The 14,733-nt window shown below is 43.3% G+C and overlaps 1 protein-coding gene across 1 annotated transcript in view; it reads left to right on the forward strand.

Moving 5' to 3' along the window:
- Positions 1-4,394: 4,394 nt before the first annotated feature.
- Positions 4,395-14,733, forward strand: part of LOC144492752 (RNA-binding Raly-like protein) — a 698,557-nt gene continuing 688,218 nt past the window's right edge. Inside the window, exon 1 of the mRNA XM_078211139.1 lies at positions 4,395-4,665. Within this exon, the coding sequence (XP_078067265.1) occupies positions 4,410-4,665 (256 nt within the window). The 5' untranslated portion in view covers positions 4,395-4,409. The remainder of the gene's footprint in view (positions 4,666-14,733) is intronic.

Raw genomic sequence — 14,733 nt, forward strand, 5'->3', positions numbered from 1 at the left:
GAGTTGAGGATTATCACATCAGATCAGTCATGTTCTCATTGAAGGGCAGAGCAGACTCGATGGGCAAAATGGCCTACTTCTGCTCATGCACCTTTTGGTCTTATGATCTGATCCTCTGCATCACCCAGATTGTCTGCCTCTACCTTTGCAATATCACCTGTCTTTGCCTCTACCTCAGTCCACCTTGCTGCTGAAAACTTCGTCAGTGATTTTGCTACCTTAGGATTCAACTAGTTGATATCTTTCCGAGCTGTGATGTGGAGATGCCGGCGTTGGACTGGGGTGGGCACAGTAAGAAATCTCACGACACCAGGTTAAAGTCCAGGTGAGTGATGAAGGAGCACTCACCTGATGAAGGAGCAGCGCTCCGAAAGCTCATGATACCAAGTAAACCTGTTGGACTGTAATCTGGTGTTGTGAGACTTCTTGCTCTGCAAGATGGTCTTCCACCTGCCACCCTCTGTAAAATGCAGCTTGTTGAAAATTCTGCTGCCTGCATCCTGACTTGCACCAGCTTCTATTCACCCTTCATCCCAGTGCTGAACAAACTCCTTTGGCCTCCATTCTGGCAATACCTTGATTTTAAAATATTCCTCTTTATGTTCACACCTTCAATCGTCTTGCTGCAATCTTTGTAATCTCCTTGAGTCTGATTACCTTCCAACAACTCTAAATTCTGGCCTCATTTATATCTCTAGTTTCCTTCATTGGTGGCTAAGTCTTCAATTGTCTAAGCCTTAAGCTTTGGAATTCCTTCCTTAAACTGCACTGTCTCTCTATCTCTCTTTCTTCCTGCTCCTTAAAACCTACCTCTTCGAAGAAGCTTTTTATCACCAATTCTAGTATTTCCCAATGTAGTGCTGTGTCAGATTTTATCTGATAGGCACGGTGCCACAGCTGGCCTCACAGCATCAAGGACCCGGATTCGATCCCAGCTTGGGTCACTGTCTGTGTGGAGTTCTCACAGTGTACACGTGGGCTTCCTGCAGGTGCTCCAGTTTCCTCCCACTGTCCGAAAGACGTGCTGGTTAGGTGCATTGGCCATGCTAAATTTTCCCTCAGTGTACCTGAACAGGCGCTGGAGTGTGGCAACTAGCGGATTGTCACAGTAACTTCATTGCAGTGTTTATGTAAGCCTACTTGTGACATTAATCAATAAACTTAAGAAAACTTTAAACTTTCAACTGATAATGCCCCAGTGAAGCACCTTGGTATGGTTCATGTGGTGAATGTCTGTTTTTAGGGCAACACAACAGAAGAGGATCACTTGACTTGAGGAACCAATTGGGACTGAAGTGGGGAATCACCCCAGGGGGTGAAGCTCTCGCTTAAGCAGAAGACAGTCTGAAGACATGAAGAAGACACATATAGGGACTGGGGCAGCCTCTGTATAGTTTTTCCTTGTTAGCAAATACCCTTTGTGTTTCTGACAAAGTCTGTAAGCATGCATCATTACAGTTTACTACATTACACTATAGAAACTAAAATTGTTGTTGGGGAAAGAAGAATAAATAAATGACAGGGCTTGAGGTTCCAGGAACAAAAGACATTAAAAATCAGTTCTCCAATGCAACAAACACATTTCAAAATGGCTAATGGATTCTGGGCTTCATTCCAGGTCTGAAATGAGTTACATTGAGTTACAGTGAAACCTTATTGGCGGGCAATGTTTAGTTGTGTGCACCTCACCCTCAGAACAACATATCAACCTTGGAGATACCTCAGCCATAATTTACTAGTATAACGCCGGGAATGAACGGGCTCCATTGTGATGATAGACTGGGAGAGGAAGAGTTCAAGGGATGATTTAAATAATGAAGCGAATTGTTAAGCTAGATGAGGATTGACACCTTGTCCTAAAAGGGAGATTCCAAAACATGGGAACGTTCTCTTAGTATTGAAATTAAGCTAAATAAAAGCAGATCCAGGTGACAACAGCTCCAAAGGAAGGTTGGTGAGAATGTGACGAATGAGTGTCAGAGACACAAAGTTGAGTAACATGTTCCAAAGAGAGGAAAAGTTGCTTACCTGGAGAGTGAGGATGTGTTAAAGAAGGCAGAAAATTTAGACTGAAAACATAGAGCTGTTCTGCCAAGAGAAATGAGAGAGCATGTTGGATGTGCTGAATGGTCTTGTACTTTTCCTTATCGCACTGTCTTATTCGAGGTAAAATAAAGGTAAGAATGTGTCGTGTCCTATGACTCCAGGATCAAATTGTTCACAGTTTGATAATTCAGTTTTGTTTGCCCTGCAATGCTAAACTGGCTTTTGCAAATGTTCCAATCATGTTCCAGCCTTTTGTTCCATGAAAAATAACTGTAATCAGTCTTTCTTTTCACCTTGGGCAGCTGAGACCTGAATATAACCCGAACAGTTGGAGCTAAAATAAAAGTATATTCTGGACTGACCCAAAGGGAGATAAAAGGACAATACTTGATGTTGTTTCTCGGTTGACCAGTTACCTTGTTCTATGCTTTACTGCACAGTCTGCAAGCTGATGTGTTGTACAAAACTGTCCCTTTATATGACAGTTCTTCAACTGACATTATGAATGTAGTTGACAAATCACTCTGGTTGTTTATAGTGCGATAGAGCAGAACTTTACGATGCCAAGTGGGTGAGCAAGGTATGCTCAAATTATTTGCTCTTAGCTGCATCCTTGTTGGCATGTGTAAATGGCCTGCAACACAGTTTCCAATGAAGATACGTTAGAGACAAATCCCGTTCACACAATATCCCTGTGCTCATGCTCATGACCTACATTGGCTCCATGTTTGCCTTGAACTTAGAATCATCACTCTGGTTTCAGATTCCTCCATGGCTTCTCCCCACTCCCTGTAAACCCCTCTCACCATACAACCCTGAAACTTCCTCCCTAAACTTCTCCACCTCCATCCCTCTCTCTTTTCCTTAATAGGAATCCTTAAAACCTTCGACCAAGCTATTTGTCACCAATCCTAATACTTCAAGTGGTTGGGTGTTACATCCTGTCGGAAAGGGTTCCTTGGGGTATTTTACTGGGTGTTATTTAAACACAAGTTCTTATTGAAGCACTAATCTTCATTTTTAATGCTGATTTAAAGAATCTCCTGGACTTTGAGGAGTATGTTTTACTAGTTTAATATTTCAAAGCACTCATACAAGATTATTTTAATATTTCTATGTTCCTATCAGGTCACACTGAGGATTTTAATCATGAACTCAAAGCCATGCTGCTTTTCCCCATTCTCACTACTGCTTAGTTCATTGCCAATATTAGCAGAATGTAATGTGAAAAGTCTTAGGTGGCATTGTCTGAGCTCAAATTATTGTGGCAAGGTCTCTGACAAATTTTTGTGACAAATGATTCCTATTGAAGGTGGGATTGGGGCTGGGTTTGGGATGTTAGTTTAATAGTCAAAGATTTTATGTGTACCAAAATCTCAAAAGCATTCATAGATGTCAAGAATGCATGTGAAACAATGTTCACAAACTACCTTAGGGAAGATAACAAATTATGGTAATTTGATAAAATCCTCTAAAAACAAAAATCACTAATATTACAGAAGGGCTGGTATATTTTTTATCAGATTATCTTTATTTTTTGGTAATTTGGTGAAGGTAAGTGGGTTGGCGAGCTAGTGGACTGTGCCCAAGCCTCTCCCAATGCCCCCGTGCCAGTTATTGTTCAGTTTGGACAGCACTGACAATTTCCCCATCACCCCACCTGGAGTAGCGATAACCTCCAATTGGCAATCCCGTACGCAGTACAGCTTGGATTTCAGAATGAACAGAATGCAGGTTGGCATCTTCATCATACACTTTCATGGCAGTCAGCATAAGGGTGGCACGGTGGCACAGTGGTTAGCACTGCTGCCCCACAGTGCCATGGAGCCGGGTTCAATTCCACCCTTGGGTGACTATCTGTGTGGAGTTTGCACTTTCTCCCCGCATCTGCGTGGGTTTCCCCTGGGTGCTCTGGTTTCCTCCCACACTCCAAAGATATGTAGGTTAGGTGAATTGGCCATGCTAAATTTGCCTCTTTGTGTCCCAGGATTTGTAGATTAGGGGGATTAGTAGGGCAAATGCATGGGATTACAGGGATAGATGGGTAGGCATGGGAAAGAAGCTCTGTCGGAGAGTCGATGCAGACTTGAAGGGCCAAATGGCCTCCTTCTCCACCGTAGGGATTCAACGATTCAATGATCCTAAGTATTGCAGTAGTCAGTGCTGAATGGTGATCACAAATTAATGTCGTCCCTGGATCCAAAGGGGAAATTACCCATTTTCCATCATCCCATTCCTTGGCTTAATTAGCAAGTATGCAGATGCACAGAGAAACTAAAGAATAAAGCTTTTCAACAAGCCAATCATTCTTTACTCAAAGGTAAACGTTCATTTATACTTTTGCAGGTGCCTCCTAGAGGAAAATGTCAAGTAAGTCAGTGACCAGTAATGTGACCAATAAAAATGACCCCAAGTCCATCAACTCCAGAGTCTTCATTGGTAACCTAAACACAGCCATTGTGAAGAAGGCAGATGTGGAGGCCATCTTTGGCAAGTACGGCAAGATAGTGGGGTGCTCTGTACACAAAGGATACGCATTTGTGCAGTACGTATTTGAACGGAATGCCAGAGCAGCAGTGGCGGGGGAACACAACAGGATAGTGGCTGGGCAGCCATTGGGTGAGTAATAACACAAAGCTTTGTGGAAGGAGAGAATTAAAGAAACCATTTTCATATGAAAGTCTCTGGTCTTGTGTGTTTGGCAGGTATCCTGTTGACTAGAATTAACAGTGATTTGATTGTGATTCATAATTGGATTAGCAGTAGACTTGCTTTTCGATCATTTTGTGTTGAATGTTGTCCTCCTTTGTACTTTATGTCACCCTTCTCCAACCAGTTTCTTTTGTCTTGCATTTAAGATCGGGTTAATACCCAGCGGTTTGCTGAGAAGAGATATTAAAAACTTTGGGAAAATGAGACAGCAACCATAAAGAAAATTTTGAATGTTAGAATTAAGCAGCAGGACAATCTATGGAGAGAGAAACTATTCAGGATCTTTCTTCAGAATTGAAGAAATTGAAATGTAATAGATTTGAAACAAGTTGAAGTGGGGAGGGTTAAGGAAGTATAAAAAAATAATGGGACTAAAGGTAAAGGGAGTGGAAATAGTTGTAATGGAGGAAGAAAGGATTCATTTAGTGTGAGTGTGAGTGGCAGAATAATGAACAGCTGTGTCTGAAAGTGAAAAGCAAGTGGAAAACAAGACTGAGTTTACAGTCTGAAATTGTTGAACTCAATGTTGAGTCCATGGAATCCTACAGTGCAGAAGGAGGCCATTCGGCCCATCAAGTCTGCACCGACCACAATCCCAACCAGGCCCTATCCTCATAACCCCATGCATTTACCCTAGCTAGTCTCCCTGACACTAAGGGGCAATTTAGCATGGCCAATCCACCTAACTGCACATCTTTGGACTGTGGGTAGAAACCGAAGAACCCGGAGGAAACCCATGCAGTCACAGGAAGAATGTGCAAACTCCGCACAGATAGTGACCCAAGTTGGGAATCGAACCCGGGTCCCTGGTGTTGTGAGGCAGCAGTGCTAACCACTGTGCCACCATGTCGCCACAGAAGGCTGTAAAGTCCCTAATCAGAAGATGAGATGCTATTCCTCTTGCTTGCGTTGAACTTCACCAGAATAGTGTAGCAGGCTGAAGATGGAGATGGTCATGCCCCAAGAAAGCTTGACATTCTGATTCTCCGTCTTGCTCTCACGTGAACATTTTCATCCTCGGCTTGCTACCTTGTTCAATGCTCAACGTGAGAATGGCACTTCACCTTCCAATTAGCACAGCTGTCTGGAGTCAACAATGAGTGTAACTTCGGCCCCCAATCTTCGCTTTTCACATTTTCTTTTTGCTTTTGGACACAGCTGTTCATCATTCTGCCATTCGCACCCACTCTGGCCAAATCCTCAATTCAAAGCAAAATATTGTGAGTGCTGGAAATCTGAAATAAAAACTCAAAGTGAGGAAATGTTTCACAGATTTGTGGAGCGAGAAACAGAGTCTACATTTCAAGTCTAATATGACATTTCTTCAGAACTGTTTCTGACAAAGAGTCATATTTGACTCGAAATGTTAACTCTGTTTCTCCCTCCACAGGTGCTGTGTATTGCCTCACTTTTGAGTTCTTAATTCTGGGCAAATCTTTCTTTATTACAACCATTACCACTTCCTTTGCCTTTTGTATCATGAAACCTTTTGTCAGTTAATGTCTCTTGCCCTCCACACTATTACAAACTTTGTTCTTCCTCCTCCCAACCCCTTTCACCTGCTTAAAGCATATCACATTTCTCCCTTCACTCAGGCCCTGCCAGATCTACTGAGCATTTCCCAGGACTTGCTGTTTTTATTTCAGAGTTCCAGCAGCAATTTACTTTGTTTTTGTGAGACTTCAACCTGACGTCAGTAACAATCTGCTATCATTGAGCACCAGTGGGGCGGGGGACTTCAATACTGGCATTTGATCAAATGTGTTCAAAGATGTTACCAGTTGGCAACATAATTGAGATTACTGTCTATAGAAGTTTACAAGAATATGCACTTTTTCCATGCAGTCTCATTTATCACCAGAATCTCCAGTTGATGTCTTGTGATTGCTGCCTCCTTTTATTTATTTGCACTCTTTGCAAGGCTAGCTAATTTGTAACTGGCTGAACACTGTCCCTTAGGTGCTAGGAACAACACCTCCATGTTTGTCATTATAGCCAAGAAGCCAGGTATGGGGTGGTGGCGGTGTGCGGGGAGGCTGGTATTCTACAGAGCTTGAGGATTGTGATGGGCCTTCGGTCCAGGAAAACTGGCAAGAGTAATGTATAAGTCCAATTCTGGCTGATCAATGAGCCCTTTGAGAGCCAAGTAATGGTAACTTTGGAGCCTCAAGCAGCCATGCACTAGGAAGTTTTTCCAGCTTTGTGATTGATGTGAAAGTTGACTGAGTCAGTACCTCTCAACATTTCTATTGACCTGACACAGTGATGCATTATTTTTTGAATGGCCACATGCATTGTGCATTAAGCACAAAGTACTAGGTGTTCCAGGATTGTTTCTGCAGTCTACCATTCTAGACAGGGAGATTATTGATTGCTCAGTCTGTGTATGCACATGTTCAGACGCTGCATTGTATATAGCTTCTATTCCACTGAAGGGTCAAGGGCCATAGTGTCAAACACAAGTGAGACTGGAGAAAGTAGTGACTTCAATTCAGCATTTTTGTGATGCCAGGCATGGCTTTTATAAGGCTGAATATTGTACAGTGAATGAAATGAGGGAGATAAGGAGCCACCTAAAGATTCGCCTTCTGAATTGACTTGGTGTGAGCACTATCACTGGCAGTATTGCATACAGCGTCAAACCTATTTAGCCTCAGGTCATACGGATCCAAAATCCATTTACCGTAATTTAGCAAAGTCACGATTAATCTGACTGCAAAAAGGGTGCCACTCTGCAAATGGAGATATGCAATGCTCCAATCCAGATCTTACTCTAAAACAGCAACATGTGTTCTACAGCACAAGGCAGAGCTTCATATCAGTCAATTAGTCCTCTAGAATAATTACAGCACCACTTGGTAGAGAGGTGCTTTTGACTGTTGACTCAAATTATCCCTATAACTAGTTGAGTTGTTGAGCTGATTCCTGCGTGTTAAACTGCCCAGCACTGCTGGGAACATAATTAAAAAGGTCATAAAATCTTATAGCACCAACGGGGGGCGGGGGGCAATCATGTCCATGCCAGCTCTTTGGAAAGAGCAATCCAATTAGTCCTGCTCCCTTGATCTTTCCCCGTAGTCCTACAGTATTGTCCTTTATCAAACATCAACTTTTCCTTTCCGAACATCCACTCCTCTAATTTAGTGAAACGTGTTCAGTGATATGGCGGTGAAGTTATATTTATGTCTTCACTAATTTTAACAGGATGAATATCAGTCGTGCTTTCGAATGGATGGATGCTCTTGCACCCAGACAGCAAGGATGGCCATCTCTCCCAAAGTTCAGTCTGATACCAGCACTCTTTCAGAATACTGCCCAGCACTAACTGCCAATGTAAACAGTTCTGATTAATCAGCTCTTCCCAATTCCCAGAAATGCTCATCATCCCAGTTGGTCAACACCAGAGACCAGCACCAAACTGATCGGAACAACCAAAGGAAAACCTGCAACTCAGACTCAACTGGCTTTGAGCACCTATACAGGAAGAATGGGGGTGGGGTTGAGGGGGTGGCGGGGGTGGTAACACAGTGGCATTGTCAATGGGCTAGTAATCCCAAGACTCAGAGAAAAGGTTTGGGGACCAGGGTCAAATCCCACCACAGCAGATGGTGAAATTTGCATTCAGTAAAAAATCTGGAATTAAAAGTCAAATGATGACCATTAAACCATTGTCAATTACCATAGAAACCCATCTGGTTCACTAATGTCCTTTAGGGAAGGAAATCTGCCGTCCTTACCCGGTCTGACCTACATGTGACTCCAGACTCACAGCAACGTGGTTGACTCTTAAATGCCCTCTGAAATGGCCCAGAAAGCTACTCAGTTCTGTTGAAGGACAATTAAGATGGGCAATAAATATTTTTCAGCAATGCCCACATCCCATTAATGGATTACATATAGCCACATGGTTACAACACATGAACGCAGATTCTATGTTTGTGTGGAGCAGGCCAACACATGAATGTTGTACTGACATGGTTGACTGCTTGATCACCATCATTAGAAGAAGCAAAACATGCTTTCGAGAAGTTCAAGACCGTCATGACCAGTTGTTAAATAATGGAGTCAGAATGGGTCTGAGCACCTGCACTGTAAGACCAGCTCCAATGTCACCAGGATTTTCAGTCTGGGGCCTTGTTGATATTTCTATGCCTGCACTAAGAATTATTCTGCAATCCCACTCTAATTTATTGTGTTTCATCCCATTTATTGTGACTGATTTCATCATACAAGTTCCAAAAAAGGAATCCTGCCATACCAGATGGAATCGTGGTTAAACCCAGCTGGAGTACAATCTGTTCAAACCAAAATATTGGCATGTGTTTAGTCAAGAGTTGCAGGGAACTTGAATCAGGAAATCTTTACTGGTATTACAAGTTTGTTAAATGGGGTTGCTGGCACGAATACTGGCACAATATTTCTTTCGATCATGACAGATGCAAAATTTGTACAAGTCGCTTACATTACCACTTTTAAGTGGATGCAGAAGTTTAAAGTGCGTATCAAAACAACACTACTGTTATAACCCAGGTGTCAGGTTTTGGCAAGAGGTGTGAGATTACCTTCAGGATGCATTCTCGGCTCCTACACAGCTCTGCAACAGATACCTGCAGTCTGGTGTGAAACTGAGATTATAAAGTTCCCCAGTGGCCCACCATTAGCAAGCCAAGGTTTCTATTAGCTTTTTTTTATCAGTATTAAAATTTAACTAGCGTTCTGCCACAGTTCTGTAGCATTCGGTTAAGCCCATCTGGAAAGAGCAAGGGGAGAGCTAACACGGTAACCTGGCTCTCTGGGCCCCAAATTACAGTCGCAGGCCTGAGTTATAACTGCTGCCTGAAGTCTTAGATATTTTTGGAGGATGGGGTGTAATTATTCTTCTTGCAAAGTTCACAACAGCTCCCACAGGCCAAAATTACATCAGCTATATCTCTTTCAGGATTTGTGTTTGGAGGTCTGATGCAGTAACTAACATACTACTTTAACAATAGAATTGTGATACTATTGCACTGTATTCATATTGTCAAAATATGACATTCATACCAAATGCACTGGCTCATAAACCTATTTCTATTTGGAGAATTAAGGACAAGAGGATTCAGAAACTGAGTGCCAGGAGCATCAAGTTCATTGACATTTTTAGGCAAAGCTGATAGGAAATATGAGAAAATAAGTGTGTGTTTGTTATTGACCATTGCACAAAGGTGCAGATTCTGCATGGAGTTTGCACATTCTCCCCATGTCTGCGTGGGTTTTCTCCAGGTTCTCCACTTTCCTGTATGCGGAAGGTGGATTGGCCATGCTAAATTGACCCTTAGGCCGGAACTTTACTGGCACACTTGCCTGAGGCAAGTAAGATTGTGCGAGACTCACCTGCCCAATTTCGGGGTGGACGTGCTGGTAAAATCAGCGCATTAGTGTCGGGGGATTTGCAGAATAAATACATGGGGTTATGGGGATAGGGCCTAGATGGGATGGTGGTCTGTGCAGGCTCAATAGGCTGAATGGCCTCATTCTGCACTGTAGGGATTCTATGATTCTATGATTCAATTTAAATATAACTCAGGATGGGTTGTTACAGGTTTGTTTTGAGAAGTTAGGGATTTATTTTTCACTCAACTCAGGAGGTTAAAGGGTGACCCATTTGAGGGCCTTCAAAGTTACAAGATGAGGTGGTGATAAAATAGTTTATTTCATGAAAGAAATGAAAGGGGAGGTTAGAAAAGAATTTTTTCGCAGAGTTGAAGTGAAAGATATTCTGTTGCAGACCATTGATGAAGCAGAGAGTGTAAATTAATTCAGAAGGGTGTTAGATTGTTGTTTGAAAAGAGGGATATTGGAGGAGATGCTGAGGGAGTAGAAGGCTACCCTCTGTGGAGTAAATTGTGTTTGATGGATTGAATGATATATTGGCGTGCTGGGCTTTCTACAATTCCATAAAATCAACATTGAATGGAAATTGAATCACAAACCTAGACTTTTACAATGGCAGGGGAGGCTGGAATGCAGAAGCTCTGCGCTGATACAGTGGGGCAGCCCATTAATGATATGTTAATATACTGAAATGAGGTTCCTGCCCTTCCTGGGCAGGAACCTGGTTACATCACAGGTGAGGTGTGGGGAAAATCTGGAAATCAGATCTCGCCCGTGAGCTTCTCATAATTTCCAGCTCGCACAGGATTTTGCGTCTGTGTCGCCATTTGCGCTTGTGGCAAATGCGGACACAAAATCCTTCCAAATCTCTCCTGTTCTCCTCCAGTGGGATTTGTAAATGTTAACATCTTCACAGTTTTAAAAAGGCGCATTTCCTTTTGGTATTACTGCCAATTCTGTGAAAGCATCAACAGATTCAGGAAACTGTTGAGGGATTCATTTTCATGTTAAATCTCTCCTACAATTTTAGAAAAAAAATTGGCTGTTTTTTTTGCGGGACCCCCTCCCCCCACCCCCTCCCCCCACCCCATCCTGTTTCCACTGGGGCGGGAATGGGACTGGGTCAGGATTTGCACATACACGTTTTGTGGAGGCATCTGCCCATATAAAAGAGCAGCTGCCTCCAGGCCTGTCTGAGTTTCATTAGTCAGTAGTGGGAAATGCGGCATGTGCAGATTAGACCTAGTAAGAACAGGTCCAAGCTTTGCTGAGTCCTTTGTAGAGGTGGAGTCCCCTTTTGGAGAGGTTGGGTACCCCTTTATATTTTGTCCTGGGATACTTTTGGCTAGAGGTAAGGTGCCCTATGAGAGAGGACAGGTGCTCTTTGGGATTGTTAAAAGTAGACATAAGATTGTGGAAAAGGTGCATAAACCTATCAGCACTGTCAAAAGAACTGCCAAAAGCAACTGTCAAGTTGTCATGGCATTTAAAGCCCCTGCCCTTTAAATCTTTGACGAAGATGTGGAGTGTTAAAAAAAGCATTGCTTGTTATTTCATTCTGCCTTTTGACATAAACCTGAGGGTTATCATTACTAGATTTGTGCTGGCTGAGTGATTTCACAACCTTCTATTAACACAGTGAAGTGCTTTCTATTTTGCTCTAACTCTAGATGATTATGCACCCTTTGATGTGGGTTATGAATTCCAATGCTTGTTTTTATAACTAATTAAGCAGTTGAATGAAATGTTTGTTCTTATAAGGAATTATATAGTTGAAAGAATGCGAATATCGTGAACAGTTTTTATGCATGAGAGTTTTTGAAATAAAAATCTGCAGTAGACACTTAGAACAATATTTTATTTAATCTCAGATGCTCCTAAGGTCTTCCCATATTGGATACTAGGTAAGTTGCAATGGTAGCTATAAGGGAAAAGGATTGTGAGTGGGGAAGCAGGTTTCACGTGAGTTAGTACAAAATTGGCATGGGGTTATATAAAGGGCCAAATGGGTAGGTAAAAGAGCATAGGTTGGCATGGAAGGCATGAGGGGTTATGGGGGTGGCTAGATGGCATGGAACAGAATGGGGTTGCCTCGGATGGGGTGCAGGGAGAGTGCTGGTGGCACGGGGGTTTGAGAGGGGTGGAGGTCTATTTTTTGTTTTAATGCTTTTAAAAAAGTCTTTGATAAAGTGCCGTGGCACCAAGACAGGCCTAACACCCAGCCCGCATTTGAACCAACAGCCTCTGCACTCATTCTACCGTCACCCAGCCTGCCTCCCGGAGAACCCTGCTGCCCCAATGCCAGGCCAGGGCACTTGCTCCCAGTGCGAGTTCATGTGAATCAGGGTAACCAAGTATTTAAATGATCTGACTCTGTTTTCAAAATTCAGAAATGAACTACAAACTAGAGAAAGTCTCTGGTCCCATCAGCTTAATGTGCTTTGAAGTCAGATTTCCAACAAAAGTTGACAACATCAAAATTCATAAAAGAACTAAGAGTGAAACAGCTGATCAAATGTAACTTGACAAGATCAAATCTGAAGCACAGTCAGGTATGCTCTGAGGTATTACACATCAAATAGCTACCCACATTAATCAAATAAATGCAAATTTCGACCAAAAAAACAAAGCCATGAATTTGTTGGTCAGATCAGCATATTGCCAGATAAACAACATGTAACCCATTATTTTGATGAGGAGAAATTTGACTATATGTCCCAAAGTGGCAATGTGCAACTCTCAATCTGCTGTGCACCACCTTCAGGTTATCTGAAAAGCCACAGGTAAAAGAAAAGGTGCAAACCTGTAACTGGTGCTTTGATGTGGGAACCTATGGCTGACAGCTAACTTCTTCTCAACTGGGAAGCATAGGTCTTGATGGGGAGCAATTTCAAATAGAGGGCTGGATTTTAGTCCACCCCCCCAACCCCCATGGGTCTGTTTTTGTGTCATGATGTAAAATAACGCCTGACACCAAACCCATGCCCTTCCCGCCCACCCTGACCTATTTCCCATAAAGACAGTAAGAGTTTTAACAACACCAGGTTAAAGTCCAACAGGTTTATTTGGTAGCAAATGCCATTACCTTTCGGAGCGCTGCTCCTTTGTCAGATGGAGTGGAAATCTGCTCTCAAACAGGGCACAGAGACACAAAATCAAGTTACAGAATACTGATTAAAATACGAATCTCTACAGCCAACCAGGTCTTAAAGATACAGACAATGTGAGTGGAGAGAGGGTTAAGCACAGGTTAAAGAGATGTGTATTGTCTCAAGACAGGACAGCCAGTGAGATTCTGCAAGTCCAGGAGGCAAGCTGTGGGGGTTACTGATACTGTGACATAAACCCAAGATCCCGGTTTAGGCCGTCCTCATGTGTGCGGAACTTGGCTATCAGTTTCTGCTCAGCGACTCTGCGCTGTCGTGTGTCGTGAAGGCCGCCTTGGAGAACGCTAACCCGAAGATCAGAGGCTGAATGCCCGTGACCACTGAAGTGCTCCCCCACACGAAGAGAACAGTCTTGCCTGGTGATTGTCGAGTAGTGTTCATTCATCCGTTGTCGTAGCGTCGGCATGGTTTCTCCAATGTACCATGCCTCGGGACATCCTTTCCTGCAGCGTATCAGGTAGACAACATTGGCCGAGTTGCAAGAGTAGGTACCGTGTACCTGGTAGATGGTGTTCTCACATGAGATGATGGCATCCGTGTCGATGATCTGGCACGTCTTGCAGAGGTTGCTGTGGATGTCCCGAGGCATGGTACATTGGGGAAACCATGCAGACGCTACGACAACGGATGAATGAACACCACTCGACAATCACCAGGCAAGACTGTTCTCTTCCTGTGGGGGAGCACTTCAGCGGTCACGGGCATTCAGCCTCTGATCTTCGGGTAAGCGTTCTCCAAGGTGGCCTTCACGACACACGACAGCGCAGAGTCGCTGAGCAGAAACTGATAGCCAAGTTCCGCACACATGAGGACGGCCTAAACCAGGATGTTGGATTTATGTCACACTATCAGTAACCCCCACAGCTTGCCTCCTGGACTTGCAGAATCTCACTAGCTGTCCTGTCTGGAGACAATACACATCTCTTTAACCTGTGCTTAATGCTCCCTCCACTCACATTGTCTGTATCTTGAAGACCTGGTTGGCTGTAGAGATTCGCATTCTAATCAGTATTCTGTAACTTGATTTTGTGTCTCTGTATGCCCTGTTTGAGAGCAGTTATCCACTCCATCTGACGAAGGAGCAGCACTCTGAAAGATAATGGCATTTGCTACCAAATAAACCTGTTGGTTGTTTGAAAAACCTGGTGTTGTTAAAACTCTTACTGTGTTCACCCCAGTCCAACGCCGGCATCTCCACATCATCACTATTTCCCATAATACATGGGATGGGTGAGTTGCCAACTTGGCTGCCCACCCTTAGGCCTATTGAGACCCGTGACTGCCCAACTAAATGACACTTAAGAGCCTCAGTCCATCTCCGCTGCTATAAAATGCTGGGCAGCAGCAGGCAGGTCAGAGTGCAAAGGCTGTTTTTGCAACATCTTCCTTGAAAAGATGGGCAATGAAGGGGGGGCACATCAATCCAGAGGGGGGC

This window comes from Mustelus asterias, chromosome 4 (genome assembly GCF_964213995.1).
Source record: "Mustelus asterias chromosome 4, sMusAst1.hap1.1, whole genome shotgun sequence".
In the NCBI taxonomy this organism is placed as follows: domain Eukaryota; kingdom Metazoa; phylum Chordata; class Chondrichthyes; order Carcharhiniformes; family Triakidae; genus Mustelus; species Mustelus asterias.